The following is a 21,689-nucleotide window of genomic DNA, read 5'->3' on the forward strand; positions in this document are numbered from 1 at the left end:
TCTGGGTTGACTCAGTGATCTGCCATAAAATGACCACTTCCCTGTTCCTCTGTCCAGTCATCTCCTTTCCTATCAAGCTCACTTTCCCTCCCTACCCCCAGCCCACAGCTACATGAGTCTCTCTAAATGTCTACACCACCTACTCACAGGATTCTTGGCCCTTGGCAAATAATGCTTGCTGCCTTTCCCAATAACTACCCATAGTGGACTCCATTCTTGTACCATTGGGGGAAGGACCAGCTCTGTAGTCCCTTCATTTACCACCCCCACACACATACATACATACATACATAGTGCCATGACCCCATTCTAATTCCTTGGACCAGTCCCATTCATCTAGCCATCAGCATTCTCTCTGCTCAGGATCCAGCATTGGGATCAGAGCCAAGTTAAGCTTCAGTTAATGTTTGTTGAATGACTGGCTGGGTTTTTGTGGCCTCTAGGAGGTAAATGAAAGCTAGCCAATGCAATGGGAATAGTGATTATACTTAGAAAGGACACTTGTTAGTTCTGGGATAGGTCTCAGATCAGATTCCAGGTAGGTCATTTTCTCCCTTCCACACCCTCTCTTGTCCTTCTGGAAGCTCCAGCCAAAGGGCAGGGCTACAGTAGGAGTTCAGGACTGTAAAATTCCTCTGTACTTTTCCAAGTTGCCTAAAGTCTATTTTCAACAGTAACAGAAGCACACTGATAGTTGCCAACAAAGAGGAAGTGTCAGTGTGACCCCTGAGTGACCTTCAAAGCCCTGTTCCCAGGTGTTGTCCCAACATAGAAAAGTGATGGAAGAGCTGAGTACTGGTGGCCCATATCTGTTCAGGGGGCTGAGATCTGGGGATCGTGGTTCTAAACCAGCCCAGGCAATAAAGTGTGTGAGACTCTTATTTCCAATTATCCAGGAAAAAAGCCAGAAATGAAGCTGTGGCTCAGGTGGTAGAGTGCTAGGCTTGTGTGAAAATGCCAACAGATAGCACTGAGAGAAAATGCCCCAAGTATTGGCACGCACACACACAAAGAAAGATGAAAGAAAACATGGTAGCTGGACAGAGGGTGGAGGAGGGCTGTGGACCCCAGAGCAGGGTTCTCCTCTGGAAGCCTTAGCTTAGGTAAATGGTTAACTAAAGGGAGGATTTTTCTCAGTGCCTCTGCTGCCAGAGAAGTCACCTTTAGTTGTTGGCCCTTATGTGAGATGTGAGATCTGAGCCAAGTAGAGCTAAGTCATGGGTGGGTTACTGCCCACCTTATTCTTCTGCCTCTGCCTGCTCAAAAGGTGGTGGGAGGCATGCAGACCAGCTGCTGGGAATGCTGGCTGGGAGGAGGGAAAGACACACCACACACACACACACACACACACACACACACACACACACACACACACACACACACACACACACACACACACACACACACACACACACACACACACACACACACACACACAGAGGAATGTTGGAAATAACCCTCTGACTATTTAGATAAAAAAAAGAAAACAAGAAGGCCAATTCTGGTCACATGGAACAGGGGACATACGTTTGGGGAGATTTCTCTCCCACCTAATCCTCTTCCTCTCCAACCCCAGCTCCCAGGTACCTGCAAACCCACTGCCTAATATATGTTTAAGTCTGTTGGCAGAGTGGCTGCCCAGCCCTCTGCAGTTCCCCCATGTGTGCCACATTCAGTGTAGCTCAGTAGCTTGCAGTGTCACCCCTCTGGATGCTTCAGTGACTTTGGGGGAGCTCACTATCCACTTGCTTCATTTGTTCAGGATGACTTTTTCCATTCTGTGCACCCCCCGCCCCCCGCCGTGCTCATGGGAGCTGGCACAGTCCCATGGTCTCCAGGCCTCGGCTGGCCAGTGCCGGCGGGCTTTCTCCATTTGGATGTGTGTGACTGTGTGGTGCTGGCCTTAGGGTGGGTTGGGGGAGAGTGTGAGCCAAGCCTCCCGGGACCCTGCCTCCACTGAACACAGGCTGCTCCTTGGAAGGCTTGGAGCTTCTTTGGTGTCATATTTTATTCATATGAGCGCACGGCAGACGCATCCGTGCATGTCCCTGCAGTGGTTCCCTGGGCAGCCCAGCCTCATGGCCAAGTGGCTCTGAACTTCAGGCCATGGAACCTAAAGAGGCAGAAAAAAAACTTGAGGGGTAACCCAAAAGATCCCTCCCGTCCCATCTTCATGCTGCAGCGGGTGGGCTGGCGAGGAGGGGCCAGGGCAGGGAGGAGGGCTAGCCGGGCTGGTGAGAAATCTAGGAGCAGCCCTTGCAGAGCCCTCAGTGGTCAAACCTGATCTGGATATCCACTCAAGCTGATCTCAGTTCTTGCTGTGCTCTTAAAGGTCCATTGTGTGATCTTCTTTAAAGAAATATTTTATTTCCAATGCAGACACAGCCCTTGACGTAGCAGTAACAAACATCACCCCTGAGAGACACATGGCTGTGAAGTGTTTTGGTATGTAACCTCCTGTCTTTGCCTTACACAGAAGGCTTCGTCTCACTCTTCTCTTTGTCCCTCAAGTGGGTGCCTCCTACCCCTGATGCTCAGGCTTCAGGAGGCCTGGAGTGAAGGCAAGAGGTCAGCTTGGACAGGAGGTCTCTTCTACAAGGGGCTGGTTTGGGTTGGGGGGGGCATTTTGCCATCTTGCACCCAACAAGAGTTTCTTTGAGAACACCACTCCCAGCCCCCCACTCTGAAGATGGAAGTCAAATTTTCGGATTCTGCTGTGCAGAGGAGAGAGGTCACTAGGCTCTAATGCATTTACCATTGACTGCCCCTCTTGTAGTGCGTCTATTAGTGAGTAATTTGATTTGTACCTATTCATTTGCAGTCCCTGCAGGAGCCTGGAGCTGGCCCCTAGTATAATTGGTGCTGTCTCTATTTTTACATCATTAGATTAGCCCCGACTCCTGGCCACTTGTTGTCTGCGCTTGTCTGTCCATTTATACAACCTAATGTAACACAAAATTCATTACTGATCACATTACTTTCAACTCTGAAGCCAGCCTTGTGATAAACATTTGGTTAACCCCTTCCTCCCCACGGGAGGGCTGGCAGAGCAAATGCACTTCTGCTCGACAGGCAAATCAATATCTTAATACACCAAAGTGGAATTGCATTTCTAGATTTGTTATTCCTCCTGGAGGAACAAATGGAAAGGCTCGTCTGAGCTGGCTGAATTGAATAATGAATAGGGCCCCGGCACCAGCAGCCAGTCTGCGAACACAAAGGCTGAGCTGCGGCAGCCCAGCCTGCTTCCTGCAGACAGACAGGCAAATGGACAGGTAGGCTCACTGCAGTTCAGGAGACTACGGTTCTCTCCTGTTATAGCACAAGAACGCCAACCAGAACGCAGGTTGAGATCCAAAGGGGGCCACAGAGACCTTGACCTAACACTATGCCTTGTGCCAGGCTTGATATAGGACAGTGGACTAAGAATTGGGTTTATTTCCTTAAGATCTAATTCACTTTAAAGACCACCAGATATGTGGGCCTCATGCTAAATACCAAAAGATTCGTTCCTTTACTAAATTCAAGTTTACAAAACACTATACCTAGTGTGAACTAGGTCAGTGCTATTGGAATGATTGATTCACACCAGCCTGTGTGGATATGTGCCTGCCTCCCACGTCAATATTCTTTGCCACCCAGATGCCACATGTGCCTGTGCATCTTGCTAGCTCTCCCTTACAAGCGGTAAGTGAGATTCTTACACAGGAGTCTTAAAGGGATTGCAGCATGCTCTACCCCTGTCCTGGTCAAGCCTCTCCCCAGCTCCCAGCTGTCTCTGGGTAGCATCCACACCCACAATAAGTCACTAACTCACAAGGAAGTGTGTTCCAAAAAGAAACATCCCACCACTTATTAAGAAAATCTCATAAAAGTCTATGAGAAATATAGGCATGGAGGAAACAGAATGGAACCCATTAGCATGAAAGTCATATAAACCGCTGTGTGAAAAGAAACTATATGCTGAGGATGCTCGGTGGGCAGGGAAACTGGGAAGGCAGGTGCCTCAGGAATGTTCTGCCTGAAGTGGAGAAGTCCTGAACAGGAGGCCATGGAGGAGAGGCCCTAGAGCCTGAGATCATGTGTCCTTCCTACTGAGCGGGACATGCCCCTTCTCACAAAGGACTGAACCTCGGACCCCACTGACCCTATTCTTGTGGGTCCTTGTAGCCACAAATGACCAGCAATCCTGAGATGCAATCCCAGGATTCTTTGGGCTCAGATGCCATTCTTGCCCTAGCTGTTCGATGATATCCCCTTCCTGCATGGGGTGGGGAGAGTAGGGGTAGGTGCCTCCATGCAGCAGGTTTGCAGCCCCAGGGTGGAGGTAGGAAGTGTGGGGACCACACACTGTAGTCTCTTGTAGTTGGCTATAGGGCCAAGCCAGGCCAGAAACTTAACTCCCAAATGTTTCTTCTTGTGAGGAGTTTGGAAAAAGGGATTTTCTTGGTAGATATTACAGGATACCCCATATCTCAGCAATGAATGCAAACAAGTGGCACTAAAGTGAGCTCAGGGCTGTGGGAGAATCAGAGCAGCGGTGGCACTGGCCTTTCTACAGTGCCCATGGCAGGACTCCAAGACATGATAAGGCCCTGTCTTGGAAGGAAGAAGGGAAGGAAGGGAGGAAGGAAGAAGAGGGAGGGAAGGAAACAAAAAAAGAAAAGAAAAAAAAAGAAACAGAGGGCTGGGAAGGTGGCTCAGTGGTAGAGCACTTGCCTTGCATGCATGAGGCCCTGGGTTCAATTCTTCAGCACCACATAAGCAGAAAAAGCCAAAAGTGGCGCTGTGGCTCAAGTGATAGAGGGCTATACTTGAGCTGAAGAGCTGAGGGACAGCACCCAGGCCCAGAGTTCAGGCCCACAACCAACAACAAAAAAAAGAAAACAGATAAGCACAGAGGCCTTCGCAGTCTAGGAGACCATGACAGGGAAGAGTGAGTGAGTCTGCAGTGGAATGAGGGGCTGTGATTTTTTAACCTTGATGGAAAGGGGGAAAAGCCACATCTTACCAAACCCTTTGGCTGAGTCGTAGAGAATTTAATTACACTTGGACATTTGAATGAGAACCAGATGTGGCTCTGGCCCCGCTGGCCAGGCGTGTTCAAAGTGTAGTGTCTCTCCTGTGATCTGCAGGCCCTGTGCTAGCTCATCAGGCTGCAGGCTAGCTCGGGAAGTCCCCTTGCTTTCAAGCTGGGGTGGGGGGTTTCCAAGCTTTGTGGCTAAACTTCAGGAGACTAAGTAGGTCAAGGCCAGCTGCCGGGTACCTGATTCCCAGCAAGAGTTTCAAGTCCTGTCTCCTCCTGCATTGGAAGTAGGCCTGGATGCCAGTGCCAGTCCCTCAGGAGCACCCATACATGCACAGAAGTCATGCCATGGCGCCCAGCTGAGTTCTGGGTCCACCTTATACATCTGCTGAGGCTCTGCCCCCAGCACTGTACCCACGACCAGAGCTAAATGAAGATACTTCAGCTTGCCCCGGGGTCAGCCTGATAATGAGGCCAGTGTCCCCTAACCAATGCCTCTTACACTGTTCTGCCTCTTGGGACTCCTGTGTACCCCTTTCTCATTAGAGCCTTACACATGCAGAAAGGTCCCTGAAGCACACCCACCCCTCCTGGTTGACAGATGCTGAAGCAACTGAGAAGCAAGTACTTGGCCCAAGTCACTCAGCATGTCCATGACAGCACAAGGGCCCACTCAGTGTAGCAACCCTGGTCAAGTCTTTCTCTGCCTGGCGTTGGTGCAGCTTTCTTTCTCCTAGACATGAACAAAGAGTCCAGTCAGGGCTCTGCCCTCTGGCCAACATGAAGCTCAACTTTGTTCAGTCCTCAAATGTCAAGTTGGCTCAGCCTTTTCTGTCCCTGTGTTTAGTGTGTTGTGACAAGAGGGAGTCTCCCTTGCTGAGGGTTTCAAGTTCCATGAGTATGGTAGATGCGGGGCTTGGGGTCCCAGCTGATCCTTCTAGCTTCCCCTTGGAAGTGCCTGGGTGGTGTGGGTTTCTTGGGGCTGGTTCAAGTCTTACCCAGCCTGGAGTTGGTACAGCATGGCTGTAGGCAGGCACCTAGGACAAGGTTTCAGCCTCCCGCCAGCACCCCTCAAGCTCAGTACCTACTGCTCCTCAGTATGCCAAAGGCCATGAAGGAGAATCCCGGGGTGGAGACAAAGGACCAGACCTGTTGAAATGGGTCAAGGCTCTCAAATCCATCCCTTACTCTTTCCTCTCTCCTTTTCTTTCCTGCTTTTTTCTCCCTTTCCAATATTCCATCATGCTCATAATGGCCCTGTCTTTACTGGGAACACAGGAGGTTTGGAATCTAGCCTCCCCCAGCCTCCTATCTCAAGGCCATGCTGGACTTCCAGCAGCAGCAGGTGTCCCAGGCACCTGAGGGTCTGCCAGAGGGAGGTGGGGGGCAGAGGAATGCATTGTGCCCTTTGCCCAGTTCCCTGGGTGGAAACCTCAGCAGAGAGGCTCTAGCCACACTTTCACATTGTCGGGGCTGTGGACAGCCAGGAGCATCAGCGGCCTCCCCGCAGGCCCCACTGAGGCTCCGAAGAGCCCATTCATGGCCCCTGTGGCACAGGAAGCAGCCAGGCATCCTGAGTCAAGAGCGCCTAAGATTTACCTTCACCCTTGGCGGCAGAGAGTACGGGTGGGGGCAGGAGAGGCCACAGAGCCTGGGCCTCAACCTGTTGCCATGATGTTCTGGGTGTCAGTGCCTGAAGGAGTCAGGAAAAAAAGCTGGGCAGGGGGAAAGATGTGGGTATCATGGCAGCCTATGGGCTGAAGGAGACTCCTGCCCTGGAGGTGGCCCGAGCTGCAGCCACTTAGGCTGGTGGCAGGGACCCCTGTGTGGGAACACAAGTCTGTGGCACTGGCCAGCCAGGGGAGTGGACTCGCTCATCCGTGCTAACCTCAGAGAGAAGAGCAGGCTGGAGCCGACCTGCTCCGCAGCCTCACAGCTCCAGCACTCTAAACCAGGGCTCCCTGATGGGAATAGGAGGAGGAATGACTTGGACCTCAGCCTGGCCAGGGAATCAGAGCGCCCTACTGAGAGAGGAAGGAAGAGAAAGGGGGCTCCTCCCTCAGACATCACTCATCTTGGCCCCCAGCCTTCCAAAGCCACCCCCAGAGTGAGCAAAGACATTCCCTGTCTGTTGGGACCTCTGCAAACTCTGGAACCTCACAGCAGGACCTAGAGGGGTGGGCAGAGGGAAGGCAGGCAGAGTGAGGGGAAAGCAAGTCCTCCCTGTAGGCCATCTCCCTTAACAGCTGTCCCTTTATCCTCCTAAAAAAGTGCCCTGGCTTGCCAGTGCTGGTGGCTCACACCTGTAATCCTTGCTACCCAGGAGGCTGAGATCTGAGGATCGTGGTTCAAAGCCAGCCTAGGCAGGAAAATCCATGCGACTCTTCTCTCCAATTAATCACAGAAAAAGCTGGAAGTGGCACTATGGCTTAGTGGTAGAGTGCTGGACTTGAGCAAAAGTTGCTTAGGGACAGTGCCCAGGCCCAAAGTTCAAGGCACAAGTTGAGTACTAAAAAAAAAAAAAAGCACCCTGATCGCTGGCTCTCGCTCTGAGAGTGGTCTTAACAGTGCTATTAAAGTTTTAGCACTCCAGCTCCAGCTCCACCTCACCGAACAGGCCCTGGGCTGGTATAAGACAAGTCATGTCTGCCAGGGCCACCTCCTACTTGGCATTTGGGTCAGCTCTCTAGGTTCTGGCTGCAGGAAGCTGCCAACCCTGCTTATTAGCACCCGGAGATAGTGAAGCCTCCCAGTCCCCGAGCCTCTCACTGCCGGGCCATTTTGCAAAGCTGGTCTCCCAGTGTAGACACCACATTGACACCATTTGTAACAGTCCTGGGGTTTCCTGGTCTCCTCACTACATAGGGGTGTGTATATGTAGTTATTCTCCACCAAGGAAAAATGCTGACATTTCCAATCTTTTAATGAGAGGGACACACACACACACACACACACACACACACATACACACACCTCTGCCTCCCCACCCTCAAGCAGAAGGGAGCTGAAGTGTGTGAATATTTGTCACAATGTTCCCCTGAGCCAAGAGAGGGGCAAGACAGGGCAGTTTGTTCGGTTGCTTTGCGCTGTTTCCATCCACCGGCCTGGGCTGCCACCAAGTCCACCCCAGGCAGGGTGTCCTCTGCGGCCCTTGCTAACATGGGAGACCTGGGAGGCGGATATGGTGGTGGGAGGAGTGAGTGGGTGCTTGTCAACAGGGCTGGAGATTTATTTTCTGTCTCGGAAGGTGTTTGCAAAGAGGCAAGCACCTCTTTGAAATGAGGAAAGTGAAAAGCTGTAAACACAATACCTGCCATCTTCTTCCCTAAGCCATTTCTTGATTAAAAAGACTCTTTCCCAGGCTCCAGTGGGGAGGGAGCTGGGGGGGGGGGGCTGGGTGGCAGAGGCACCTGCTGGAGAAAGAGACTGGAGGGGGATGCTGAAGTCCTGGGGATAATCACAATGACTAATTCAATTGCCACAATAATAGTAACTCACGTTTGCTGACTGGAAGCTTTAAGCACTTTGTGATGTGCTCCCCATGCATTATTTAATTTCATTCTTACAACCAGGCTATGAAACAGACATTGTTATCCTCATGCTCAGGAACCTGAGGCATACAGGTTGGAGTAATCCGGCTGTGCTTACGATCCCTTCCCTAGACTACTTCCACCCATCTGGCCATCCGGCCAGCCCCACCGGCCTTCTCAGGCTGAGGCTGGGCAGGGTTGAGGGGAGCTGCCCCTGGGTAGCTCCAGAAGTGGGTGGGGCCTGATGCAGAGGCAGACTCCTCCCATCAGGTCTAATCCCACTCCCACCAGGCAGCTTGGGTGGTTAACTTAGAACTAGAGTTGTGGCTGCAGCCAGGGCCCAATAAAAGTGCTCTGCTAATCCCTTTAATGAGCAGCCCCTTGATGCTCACGCAGAGCAAGGCTGGCTGGAGCCTGAGAGGAAGCCAGGGGGGCTGCGCTCCTTTTTGTAGTGGGCGGAAGTGCCAGGGCTGCCCTTGCAGGCTGGGACATGGGCTCCCTGCCCTCAAACATGCACAGCAGGGCCCTCCCTGACCCACGTTGGATCCACCTTAGGCTCCCTCGGGGTCGTTAAGACTGCATAAATCACCTACCAGAATCAAAGATGCCCCCACAGTCCTGGACTGGCCAGACTCAGACAGCACTCAGCCCAAAATAAGGTTCACGCTTGGCCCTCTGCTGAGGTTCCCATGCACTTAGGCTTCCCTGGCTCGTCGCCAGCGTTCTCCCAGGCCTGGGACCCTGGGCAGTTCATCTCCTTCCCAAGGAATGGGGGAACTGGACATCATGGTGTAGGAGTGTGAAAAACAAACACCTCATCCAGTCCAGCTCACAGCTCTGAGGAGCCAGACTTTCTGCTCCCCCTTGGCCAAAGGGCTGGGGTATGCACTAAGGGACAGGAGGACCTTTTATTGTGGCAGCCATGCCCTATCTCCTCGCATAGACTCTTCGCTGTGTCTCCCCGAGCATCCAATCCAAATCCCTTCTCTCCATCCTCGTCTCTCAGCACCTCCAACACCTTTGGATTTTGATGGGCATAATGTGGGGTTGAGATGGAGGGTGCTCCTCCCTTATTTTATTTTATAAGATTACTTACTGCCCCTTCCATTACTCCCTTCCTCGTATGGCCTTATACCCCAGACTGTGCCACGAAAAACAGGCTGTGGGTGTCAAGCGTGTTTCCAGCAGGGAATAGAGGGACACAGCCAGTGGCGGGCATGATGGCCTTCACTCACTCCACTTTTCCCTCCAGAGGTGGGAAACTCAGAGCCAGTTGGGGACACAGGATATACACTCCCATGGGGCTGGATGTCCTTAGAGAATGTGGGACTATTAGCCATTTTCCTAAGGGGCTAGTTTTCATCTTCTGTCCTATGCGAGGATCTAGACAACAAGCACTCTTAGAGCGAATTTTACCACGAGCCCAAATTCCCAGGCCTCTAGGAGGTAGAGGAACTAGTTGGGGACTTTTCCCAGGTCACACAGTCCCTGGCATTGTCCAGGGCCCTGGCTTGTTTCTAGTGGGTTTTGCATATAAGTGTGTCTCTGCAGCAGGAGAACTGTAGAGTTGGGGGGAGGGGGGGCTGGGAGTGGGGAGGAGGGCCACAACCAAGAGTGGGGGTACTAAACTACAACATCCGAGTCTCCCCGACAACTGTGCACCTGTCTCCTTTCCCTTCCGCCCCCCTCCCTCCCCACCCCCCTGCAAACTACCTGCATGGGGACTCATCTGGCACTGCATGGGCCATAGGTCCCTGCCTCTACCCCTCCTAAAGCTGTCCTCATGCTTACTGTGTGATTCCTTTTCCCCTGCCCCAATGCGGAACGAGTCACAACATTTGCATCTCTGGGACTCCCGAGACTGGTCAGTCTGCAACCACCTCCACATGCATGTCCGTGTCCGTGACTTCAGGATTCCACAGCAAGCTTACCCTCCTCCTGGTGTGACACCCCGCACCTCCTTCCACCCTTTCCACTGCTTGCAGAGATCAGTGTACTTCTCAATCATTGTCCATATCTTTTCCAAAAAGATTCCTCAATGCTTTTCTTTCCAAAAGGGAAAAAAAAAGGAAAAAAAAAACAATGCCAACAGCCCAGCGTCCGTGAACAACCCAACAGTAACAAAGCATGCATTCGGGATGGAGGAAGGTAAGGCCACACATTTCCATTTGCTGCTTGCTCCTAGGGCTGGGCAGCTGGGATGACTTGAAGTAGGGATTCCTGTGTGCTCCCCTCCTCCACAACCAGGTCCCACCCACTCTTACTTTTTTCCATGTTGGGAGAGGGGGTACAGCCTAGAGAGCAGGCACATAGAAAAGCCCCCAAGAAGCAAGGCACTGATGGCTCATGCCTGTAATCCTAGCTACTCAGGTTCGAAACCAGTCAGGGCAAGAAAATCCATGAGACTCTTATCTCCAATAAATTAAAAAAAAAAAAAAAAAAAAAGCTGGGCCAGGTGCCAGTGGCTCACGCCTGTAATCCTAGCTCCTCAGGTGGCTGAGATCTGAGGATCATGGTTCAAAGCCAGCCTGGGGAGGAAAAGCCTTGAAACTCTTATCTCCAGAAAACCGGAAGTGAAGCTGTGGCTCAAGTGGTAGAGCACTAGCCTTGAGCTGAAGAGCTGAGGGACAGGACTTAGGCCCAGAGTTCAGGCCCCATGACTGACAAAAAAAAAAAAAAAAAAAAAGCTGGAAGTGGAGCTGTGGCTCCAGTGGTAGAGTGCTAACCTTGAGCAAAAGAAGCTTAGGGACAGCACCCCAGCCCTGAGTTCAAGCCCTAAGACTGGCACAAAGTATCAATTAATTAAAATTAAGTACCAAAAAGGGCTGGAGCATGGCTCAAATGATAGATTTCCGCTTAGTAAGTATATGGTCCCAGTACTGCCAAAATAAAGAAAATTAAAAAGAGAAGTACCCAGGAGGCTGTCCCAGAGCCAGCAAGACTCCTGGTTCTTTTACGGTTTCTCCATGCTGGAGAAAGCCTTCCTCTTGCCACATCATTCATTCATTCATTCATTCAGGACATGATTTTTGAACACTTATTTTCAGGCCAGGGATTAATTACCACTGGGGATATAGATGAGGCGTCCCCTCTCTGCAGGGACCGCTCTTCCTGGGGAGACACACCTGGGAACATTCAAGAGCCTGGCTAGAAGTCAGCATGGAGCTTTGCAGAGCTTGGGAAGATGGACTGTGTTCTGGAGCGCAGGAAGTCTGGCAGATCTTCAGGCATAGAAAGTTGCATGAGCCCAGATCCATGAACCTAGAGCCTAAAGCTATCTGCACAGATTCCTTAGCTGGGGAGCACATGAGCGAGCCAGGCTTGAAAAGAATCTTTTTTGGTAGTGCTGGGCAGTTAAGATTTTGATCCTGAGTGAGCTAAGGAGTGGCAGAGAGAGAAAGGAGAGGAAAAGCAAGGTGAGGTTTGTACTCTGGGTGGAAGGATCTGGAAGTGAGGGGGCCCAGGTGGCAGGGCAAGGTAGTCAGGGCAAGAGACATCCAGGAGACAGAGTCAGCAGAGCCTTGAGTACCCTGGGACATGAGGGCAAAAAGAATCCTGCCCACCCCATCTCACTCAGGTCTACACAGTAAAGAGAGAAATGCAAACAATCCAGGCACAGTGGCTCATGCCTGTAATCTGAGCTACTTGGGGAGCTGAGATTAGGAGAATGACTGTTCAAGTCCAACCCAGACAGAAGAGTTTGTGAGACACCCCTCCCTTCTCTCAACCTATAGCAGGAGGAGTTGGACCACATCTGTCATCCCAAGCTACATGAAAAGATGAGATTGGGAAGATGATGGGTCCAGGCTAGCCTAGGCAGAAAAGTTCATGAGATTCCATCTTCACAGAAAGAAGCTGGGCATGATGGCCACATGTCTGTCATGCTAGCTACAATGGGAAGGAAGCAGGACCCTATCTCAAAAATAACCAGAGCCAAAAAAGGCTAAGGGGGGGGGCATGGCTCCGCAGTAGAGCACCTGCCTAGCAAGCATGAGATTCTGAGTTGAAACTCCAGTATTGCCACACAAAAAGAAAAGGCAAAAGAAAATGTGAACAAGCAGCCCAGGTGATGCCTGGCCCCAAGAGCAACAAATCCATTTGTAACTGTCCTACACTGTCACATGATGGATGGGGCGTATCCAGTCAGACTTGTGTGATGGGGTTGCTAAGGCGGCTGGGGTGTTGCTGGGACCTGCACCAAGGGATGGTGGGATACCCCGCTTGGACCCAGGCTCTGGTTTCCTTGGCTTCCTTGGCAGTGTGGATGTGTCGCATTTTGCATCAAGATGGTTGGGGTTGTCTCTGTTCTGGTGGCCTTTCCCATTGCTTCATCTGGGGCTTCCCATCCGGATCCTGAGGAGGCCCCTGCGTTTCTTGCTACTGCCTACTCCTCTCCTGCCCGCCTGGCCCTGCTGTCAGCGCCCCCTAGTGCCAGGTTGGCTGTGCTGGTGGGCAAAAGCTTCTGAAACAAAGTGGGGGCCTCACAGGTCTTCCCCCCTCCCCAAACCCTTTGGCTTGCTTATGGGAAAAGAAAGGGGAGGGAGCGTGCTCTCTTGGAGTCTTCCACTTCCACAAAGAGCACCCAGAGCCTAGTCTTTGCTTTCCTAGACTTTCCTTCTCCTGGCACAATGACCTGTACACCCCTGCCCCCAAATTAGGGTGATACTGAATAATGAGCAAGGGAAAGAGATCCTACCCAGCACCCTCCTGCCTTGTTTTCTATCCATACCCAAATATCTTTGGACTTTTTCCAGAATCAAGTCCCCATCAGTGACCAGTGTCTGTGGGAGATCAGGTACCACAACCAGACCCCCCCCTCCTTCCATCGTGTGCAATCTGCTGGGAGGCTGTGGTGTCCTGGTGTATGCATCCAGCCTGGGTCCAGACCATCCATGGCCACTGCAGCCTCAGCCCCTTCCCCAATCTAGGTGCCTTCCTTTCCCCTGCTCTGTTCTGTGACTGCTATGGAGCGGACTGAGTGCCTTGGGGGTGGCCTGCATGGTGTGGGGGTCAATAGTCAGTTCCTAGCCAGCTGTTGGTGGCCAGCCCAGGGGTCACCGGTGCTGTGTGTGTGGTGGCAGGGGCTAGCATGGAATGGTGTACACACTTTGCTGTTTCAGGTAACTGCTTTAAGGTTCTGCACTCCTGAGCTGGAAAGGCAAAAGGCCACAGTTCCAAACAGGCTTACCTTGGGCCAATGCTAAGCTTCAGGCTCCTACATCTTGGCTTAGAAAAAACTCCAGAGACTACTTAAGAATGTGTGTTCCGAGTCACAGGGAAGGGCTGACAGGGACAGGAACTAGACACCTTCAGAAAGCTGAGACGTGTTCCCTTCATCCTTATATTCCACAAGCCAGGGATCCTGTTCCAAATCCCTTGCCCCAGTTTCTATGTGGGATGGAGAGATAGTGGGGCAGTTAAGGTATCCATTGCTAAAGAAGACCCGTCAGGCTGCCATATCCAAGATGGCGGCATGAATGGGCAGCAGCCAGCATGCCCAGTAGGTCTTGCAGCCTACTTTATGGGTCAGCTCTCAATGTGTTCATTCTGTGGGCTCCAGAAGATTTGGAGCGAAGAGAAGGCAGAAAGAAAACATTCAGGCAAATAGGAACCCCCTCTCTGAATACTCCCCTCACCCCTACCACCCAAAAAGCATTCCCTATTACAAGGAAACAAAACATTTCCAGAATGTACCAAGGATGAGTGCCTGGCCAGCAGGCGGGCTGTGTAAGTGACAGCAAGTGACAAGGCAGTGGCTGAGCTGGGGGCAGAAATCCAGGGACGGGTGGGGCAGGAGAGGAAAGGTAGAGCACATCAGGCAGACAAGCTGCTGTCCTCCGGCCCTGGCTCTCCCCACCTTCCTCATCAGCAGATCCAGGACAGCACACACTGGAGGGGTGTGTGTGTGTGTGTGTGTGTGTGTGTGTGTGTGTACATGCATGCATGCAAGGGTGAGTCCCATGAACAAACGGATCAGCAGTGGCCATAACCCTGGTTTCTAGGGATTTCCCATGGGATGGAAAGTATGCTATCCAAGGGGGCCTCTTCCTCCCCTGGCTGAGCCTTCCTGTGACCTGAGTTGCCACCTGGCTCCTCTGGGAGCAAGTGAGAAGCCCCTGTGAACGGATGTAAGCAGACCTAGAAGTGCACTTCATGATGAGCTGCGTGGCCCAGGTCATACCTCCATTCCCATGCCCATCTGACCAGGCCTGGCCCTGTCCTCTGTCTTGCAGAACTTCAGCGAGAGGGAAGCATCGAGACTCTGAGTAACAGTTCAGGCTCCACCAGCGGCAGCATCCCAAGAAACTTTGACGGCTACCGGTCTCCGCTCCCCATCAATGAGAGCCAGCCCCTCAGCCTCTTCCCCACCGGCTTCCCCTAGGTACCAGCAACCTGCTTCTGACTGGTGGCCTACTCACTCACTAGAGGGAGGGGGAGACCCCCCACTCTCCCTCCCCCCATTCTCCCCCTTCAGCCTCTGCTCCTCTTTCATCCACTACCTTCCCTAAGCTTAGTGACAACAGCCACCCATCCTGGATGAGAAGAGACCCTTCAAAGCACCTCGGCGCGCCCTGACCTCTGCCGCTCCTGTCCGTGAGGGCTGCGGCCAGAAAGACTGCAGAAGCTCAGTCCCCTCCTCCATTTGCACATGATGTCCTGTATCGGATCCGCTTTTGTATTTCCTAACTATACCCCTCCCCCCCCCAGGGAGCCTGGAACAGTGACCAGATCTTGGAGCCTGGGTGGGGGGAAGGTAGCCCTTCGTGGACAGTCTCAACCCCACTGTGGCTGTGGGCCACACTGCCTGCCCGCCAGCTTCCCTTGCACAGCCTCCCCAGCATGGGGTAAAATGAGGCCCAGTGTACTAGGGAAGGAAAACGGAAGGAGAGCCCTCCCCTTCCCTCTTGCTTCCCTGCTGGCTCATGGAAAGACTTTTTCTTATCTTCAAGCCCTTGTACCCTGGTCCTGTGCTGTTTAGTGAAGGAAACCTTGGTTACTGAGGTCCTGTCGAAAAGTGCACGTCTTGTTCAATAAATCACGCTGCAATTGGTGTCTATCCCTGAGTTGCTGGGGTCAGAGTTCTGTGCAAACGCTGAGCAGAGTCCTATGAGCCTGACTTGTGCCTCAGCTTCTGACACCCACCTACCCTTGTGCATGTAAGTGGGGAGCTTGTAACAGGTACAAAAAAAGGAAGGAAAATCTGTTCTCAAACTTAGGTAGGGCCTGGTTTAAATCAATTCTCCAACGTTTTTTCTGTTTTTCTTTTTTTTTTGGTCAGCCATGGGGCTGAGCTCTTTTTATTTCAAGGCTAGCACTCTACCCCTTTGAGCCACAGCACCACTTCTGGTTTTCTGGTGGTTAATTGGAGCTAAGAGTCTCATGGACTTTGTGTCCAAGCTAGCTTTGAACTTCCATCCTCAGATCTCAGTCTCCTGAGTAAGATTACAGGCATGAGTCAGCAGCAGCATGGCATAATTCTCTAAGTTTGACTTCAGGCTTGGACCCTCTGGGTTTTTGTTGTTGTTTGTTTTGGTTTTGTTTTTTTCTTTTGTGGTACTAGGGTTTGAACTCAAGGCATTGCACTCCACTTGCTTGCTCAGCTTGTACTCTCCCGGAGCCATGTCTCCAGCCCTGGATCTTTCTTACTGCTGACCATCAAGGCCAGACTTAGCCTGGCATGGGTGGTGACTAAAAGAAGAGTTTGGCACACCCCTGGCCTTGTCTTCAGAATACCTCGGAATTTGCCCCCTTTTCTGGCTGGGTAGAACATCAGGTGACAAGTTCCTGATTTTGAAGGAATGTTGAACAGGAAGGATATTAATGCTAGTCCTAGCCCCTACCCTCCTTGCTGGCCACACTTCTCTGCAATCCCAGGGAGGCTTTGAAGGAAACCCACTGAGCCAGGTATGTTTTGAGGTAAAGTTTAATGCAACAGTCACAGAAACATTGAATTCACTGTCTTCCCACCCAAGTATCCAACTAGAACTGAAGCAGATGCTGGACTCTCATCCCATCCTTGGTGTTCAAGAAGAGATTTTTTTTTTTTTTTTTCGTTCGTGGGGGCTGAACTCTGGGCCTGGGTGCTGTCCCTCAGCTCTTCAGCTGAAGGCTAGTACTCTACCACTTGAGCCACAGCACCACTTCCAGCTTTTTTCTGCTTATATGGTGCTGAGGAATCGAACCCAGAGCCTCATGCACGTGAGGCAAGCGCTCTACCACAGAGCCAACTTCCCAGCCCCTCAAGAAGAGATTTAATCTTCAGTCCCCTCCACCAGATCAGGTGGGCATGTGGGGAGAAGAGGTCTGAATCACACTAGGCCCTACAGGCTCAGGAGATGGGTGTCTGTTGCCTGAGCTCCTGTGGAATGAGAAAACCTCTGGCAGAGTGAGGCATGATGGAAATACATCAGGTCCTAGACATGGAGGGCAGGATCCTGAAGCAACTGCTTTTCCTCATTTTAGCAGCATTGGACATTGGAGTGCCTGCTGCATCCTCCGCTCTCAACTACAGCAGCATTCCAGGCAGAAAGGGACAGGGAGGAGGGTACTACCCTGCGGCCTGTGCATACTGCCCAGAGCCTGGCCGTCTGGGGAGAACTCCAGAAACTCCAGGAGCCATGAGCCTCCCTGTACCCACCCTAGGACACAACATGGAATGAGGCAAAATTTTTGCTCTCAGGTACACTCTCAGCCATACACAGACTTGGCTGGTGGCCTGGAGTCAGGCTTTCTCCCTAGCCAGGCCCTTTCCCTCTAGTGGGGGCAAACAGCTGTGGCCTCCTCCAGTCAGGGAAAGTGGTGGGTGGAGGGCTGGACTTGCTGGCTGAGCTTGCAGGACAATCTGGTTATTCATCTGCTCACAGGGCAACTCTGAGCATGTGGGGGAAGGGGAAGGATCAGAGAGCCCAGATAAGCTGGCCCCAGGGCGGCTGCCACCGCTGCTCAGGTTATCAGAAAGGCTCTGGGCCTGGCCTCTGGCTAATTGGAGAGGTTAGGGACCCTGCCACAGCCTGTAATCAGCTGGAGGTGAGAGGCGGGCCCTACGGCAGAGGACCTTATTGTCCACCCTCCCTAGAACAGCCAGCCTCCTGCCCTCTGCTGATAACATCCTGGGCAACCTCCACAGCTACCAGCTTTCCCAGCACAACTGATAGCATCACCTGAAAGGTCATCAGAACATGATCTATTTGTGACCAAGCTAGGTAAGACATGCGATGTCCCCAATTCTCACAGTACTACCTGTTCAATGGGTAAAATACTGTGGGCTGCCTCTCAATCTGATGGGAAAAAAATAACCTTTATAATTTGGAGAGAGGTGAATGGGAGCTGCGGTGGCAACTCAAATGGAACAGCTCTGACAGGGGTCCCAAGGCAGATTCAAGCACATAAGTACAGACACCAGAGCCAACTCCTTCTGAGACATCCAGAGGCCAGGCCAAGCCAGCAAGGCGAGGCTGAGGCTGGGAAAACTGTCTTAATGGGGGTTTTTTGTTTTGTTTTTTTGCAGAGTAGATGGTGTCTAACACACGTCCATCCTCCCTTTGCAGATGACAAGCCTGAGCCTCACAGAAGGGTAGGGCTTTGCCCAAGGTCATGGAGTCACATAGCTAGTCAACTGGCCCCTGTCTGCACCTTGCTACTTCCTGTGCTCCGGCCAGTTCACTTACAAGGGCCTGAAGCTAAGTTGCCCTCTCTGTCCCACACAATCCAGGACTCATCCCACTAACCCCGAGAGACAGAAAGAGAGATGTGGGAGAGGGAGGGAGGGAGGGTGGACGGAAGAGAGTAAAGAGGTAGGGGGGAGATCCCTGATATCTTGTATTCAAATCAAGAACTCATTGAAAAGTGAAGGCATGAAGTGTCTGTGCCATTTCTGAGGACTGCAATGGCATCACCATTGACATCTAGACTCTTCTAAGGTCCCATTCCAGCTGTGCCACCAATAGCCTTGCGTGAATTACTGCTGGGCCAGAGCTTCAGGAAATAGGAAGGGGGAAGCACTAATAATCTGGCTAAAGAGGGCCAAGGAGAAGTTGCAGATCTTAAGGCAAAAATCTCGAGGCTGACCCGGTGGGCCTGGTAGCTGCTTGGCACTTGGAGGATGCCAAGTAGACGCAGCTGGAGCCTATATTGTGGCAGGATTCCTGGCAGCTCCTCCAGAGAATCCCAGGCCTGAGCGCGCGGGCCAGCCCTGCCAAAGGGCCTCTCCTAGGGAACCTCCATGCGTTCTGCCTCCCATAAGCCTCTCAGCCGAGTGTTTACATCATGCTCTGTTATCAGACACCTATGTGAGGTCCCCACGCATCCACGTACACGCAAGTCGAGGACACACCACTTTAGTGGACCCCCTGAGGACGGCTGCGCCCCTAGGACCTGCAGCCCTAAAGCCCTGAGTAGTTTGCAGACTCATGGTTATGAGATCATCCCACCCAGCCACCCCAAACTCTGGGGAAACTCGTCCAAAAGTCCACCAGGACCACGGGCTCCGCTCCCCAGCCTCGTGATCTCAGATACAGAGACGCCCCTCGAGGACTACGTCCATCCTGGGCCCCAAGTGGCCAGGCTGCCCCCACCCCCACCCCGCCTTCGCTCGGGCCAGGAGACCGCGGGCCTGGGCCACACAGGCCGCGCCTGCCCCAGCGCTTCTCCAGGCCTAACGGAAGGACGTTGTCCCGCAGCCGGGCCCGGGCACCAGACCGCAGACACGGAGGGGGTCGGCCGCATCCCCCGCCCCAGCCCAGCCAGTTGGCTCGACCCTGAGCGGGGTAATTGGGGCGGGCGGTGGCTCCAGAGAGACTGCGCGCCTGTCAGCCGCAATTTGTTTAAGTGGACGGGACAGGCCGGGCCGCTGTGGGCTGGGGTCACCGAGGCCGCGGCCCCCAGCCCGGCCAGCCCTGGGACCGCGGGGGAGCCCAGCCGGACCGCTAAACCGGGCTGGCTGGCGCCAAGGCTCCGGGAGGCGAGGGTCCGGCGGAGAAGCCGGGGATGGGAAGCGACTGCGTCCGCGCGCGCGCGCGCACACCCTGTCCAGGCGGGATGGACGCCTCCCGAGGCACCCCTCACTCAACCAGTCATCTTCCTAGGGCCACACACAAGGCACGCCAGCTTTGCCCAGGCGCCAGGGGATGCCACCAGCGCCATAGATGCCCAGTGATTTGTACGCGTCCGTCCCCCTGGGCCACACGACCATCCCCGAGCGTTCCCGCCATGCCCTCCACGCGGGCTCAGGGACCCCCTCCCCGCGCCGTCCGGTCACACCGAGCGCGACTCCCGCGGGGACGCCCCTCCCGGAGGACCAGGCTCCAGCCGTGTCTCTGAACTCTGCGAAAGGCTACCGGGCTAAAAGACAGACGCGCGCGGCCCAGCCAGGCTCGGGACTGCGGTCCCACCGGGGCCTGGGCAGCCGCGCCCCATTTCATTGTTGCGGGAAACGCAGAAAGTCCTGACGGAGCGCCAGGGGCCCCGACGCCCGCCCGACGCCCCCGCCCAGCACCGCCTCGGAGAGGGAGGGGCGGCCGAGCGCGCGCGTCCCCCGCCCGTCTGCGGGGCCGGCCCGATGCGAAGTGACAGGGGCCGGAGCTTTGTTGTGGAGCCTCGGCCGCCTGGCGCCAGCCGCCCCCGCCCGCGCCCTCCCCCTACAGCCCCGGGCGGCCCGCGAGGCGCCCCCCGGGGCCTCTTAAAGAGACACGCACACTCAGCCCTGGGGAGTCCCCCGGGGGTGCCCGTTCCTAGGAAGAGGGGAGGAGGGGGGGAAGATCCAAGCTGGGGGGGGGGAGAGGGGGGGATGGGAGGAGCAAGAGCTGCGAACTGCTAGGCGCCGCTCGAGAGGCTGCCGGGGCCGCCCCAGCGCCAGTCTTCGATGATCCGAGAATATTCCTAGCTGGAGTTTGACGGGGATGAGGGAGGGAAGAGGGGGCGGCAGAGAAGGGGAGGAAATCAATGCACAGAGCGTTTGCAGCAGACCCTGGGGATGATTACAAGATGGTGGGGCGGGGCGGATGGTCCTCGGCTTTGTAGGTGGGATTGAGGTCTCCAAAATATAGCCTCTGCGCCAACGCTGCAGGATTCCCTGGGCAAATCACCCAGGCCCGGACCGCTACACCAGCTATGTACTCGGCCCAGGAAGACGTCCAAAATGCACACTTCAATGTACTCACATTCTTACAAGTAGGAAAGTACCTGTCCACACACGCGCGCAAACACACGATTTTGCAATGTATTCTCTGGGTCTCCTGGTTCCGTACTTGGATTAACTGGCTAAGAAAAACTTCCCTGGCTATTTGTTCACTTCAACAAATCGCCTCGCCGACTGTGTGCAGGTGTGTCCATGCACAGCCCTCCCCTAAGAGCCGAAGCTGGAATTATGCAAAGCTGCCATTGATCCCACTGCACGGACCGACAGCGCAGCGCGGAACTGAAGAGTTGACTCTGGGCAGAGAAGGTACCGAGAGTGAACTAACCAAGATCAAAACCCCTCGGGGCTGGCGCCCACTAATGCACCGCTAGGAACAATTACGGGAGCCAAGGTACTGGCTCAAAAAAAAAAAAAAAAATGTAGGAAAAGGTCTCCGAGGCCAAACTGCTCCTGCTGCTCTCGACCCCCGCACTGTTGGGGGCGACCGGTCTTTACGCGCCAATCTAAGGATGGCTCAGTGAGAGGCGCCCCGCGAGATCGGGTGGGTCCCCGTTGGAGGTGGGGTGTGTGCGGCTCAGCACGCGTCCGCAGGGCCGGGGCGGACGGAACTCACTTGTATTGGTTGTGCAGGTGGAAGCATCCATCGTGGCTGGAGCGTACTCCGTATTATCCTTCGGAACGCGACCTCCAGGAACAGCCAAGGGTCCGCGCCCGAGCCCAGTTCGTGGCAGGTGTGCGATCGCTTAGCTTTCCCCGGCACACCTGGAGTTATGGCCTTCGATGTACACGGCACCACACTGGGCGAAACACACACACACACACACACACACACAATGCCTGGCGGACGGGCAGGCTGGGACAGAAAACGCAGGCTGATTGCGGAGGTGGGGGGCGTCAACCACAGGTGCTCTGGCAGACACCCCGAATCCCGCACTCGTTACTCAGCATTCCTGCATTTGGGACACCTGCGTGTCCCCAAGACGGACATCAACTCGAG

The 21,689-nt window shown here is 53.7% G+C and overlaps 1 protein-coding gene across 6 annotated transcripts in view; it reads left to right on the top strand.

Annotated features, from left to right (window-relative positions):
• Positions 1 to 15,613, top strand: part of Bcas3 (BCAS3 microtubule associated cell migration factor) — a 526,670-nt gene extending 511,057 nt beyond the window's left edge. For 2 of the 6 annotated variants that reach the window (XM_042692188.1, XM_042692196.1), the window contains exons 24-26: positions 2,380 to 2,445; positions 10,614 to 10,704; positions 14,790 to 14,922. In XM_042692188.1, the coding sequence (XP_042548122.1) occupies positions 2,380 to 2,445; positions 10,614 to 10,704; positions 14,790 to 14,826 (194 nt within the window). In that variant the 3' untranslated portion in view covers positions 14,827 to 14,922. Of the gene's footprint in view, positions 1 to 2,379; positions 2,446 to 10,613; positions 10,705 to 14,789 lie in introns of all 6 variants that reach the window. The other 4 variants (XM_042692171.1, XM_042692180.1, XM_042692205.1 and 1 more) reach the window with 2 other exon arrangements.
• Positions 15,614 to 21,689: the final 6,076 nt, after the last annotated feature.

The sequence above is a fragment of the Dipodomys spectabilis genome, unplaced genomic scaffold (genome assembly GCF_019054845.1).
Source record: "Dipodomys spectabilis isolate Male_0828 unplaced genomic scaffold, ASM1905484v1 ptg000004l, whole genome shotgun sequence".
In the NCBI taxonomy this organism is placed as follows: Eukaryota; Metazoa; Chordata; class Mammalia; order Rodentia; family Heteromyidae; genus Dipodomys; species Dipodomys spectabilis.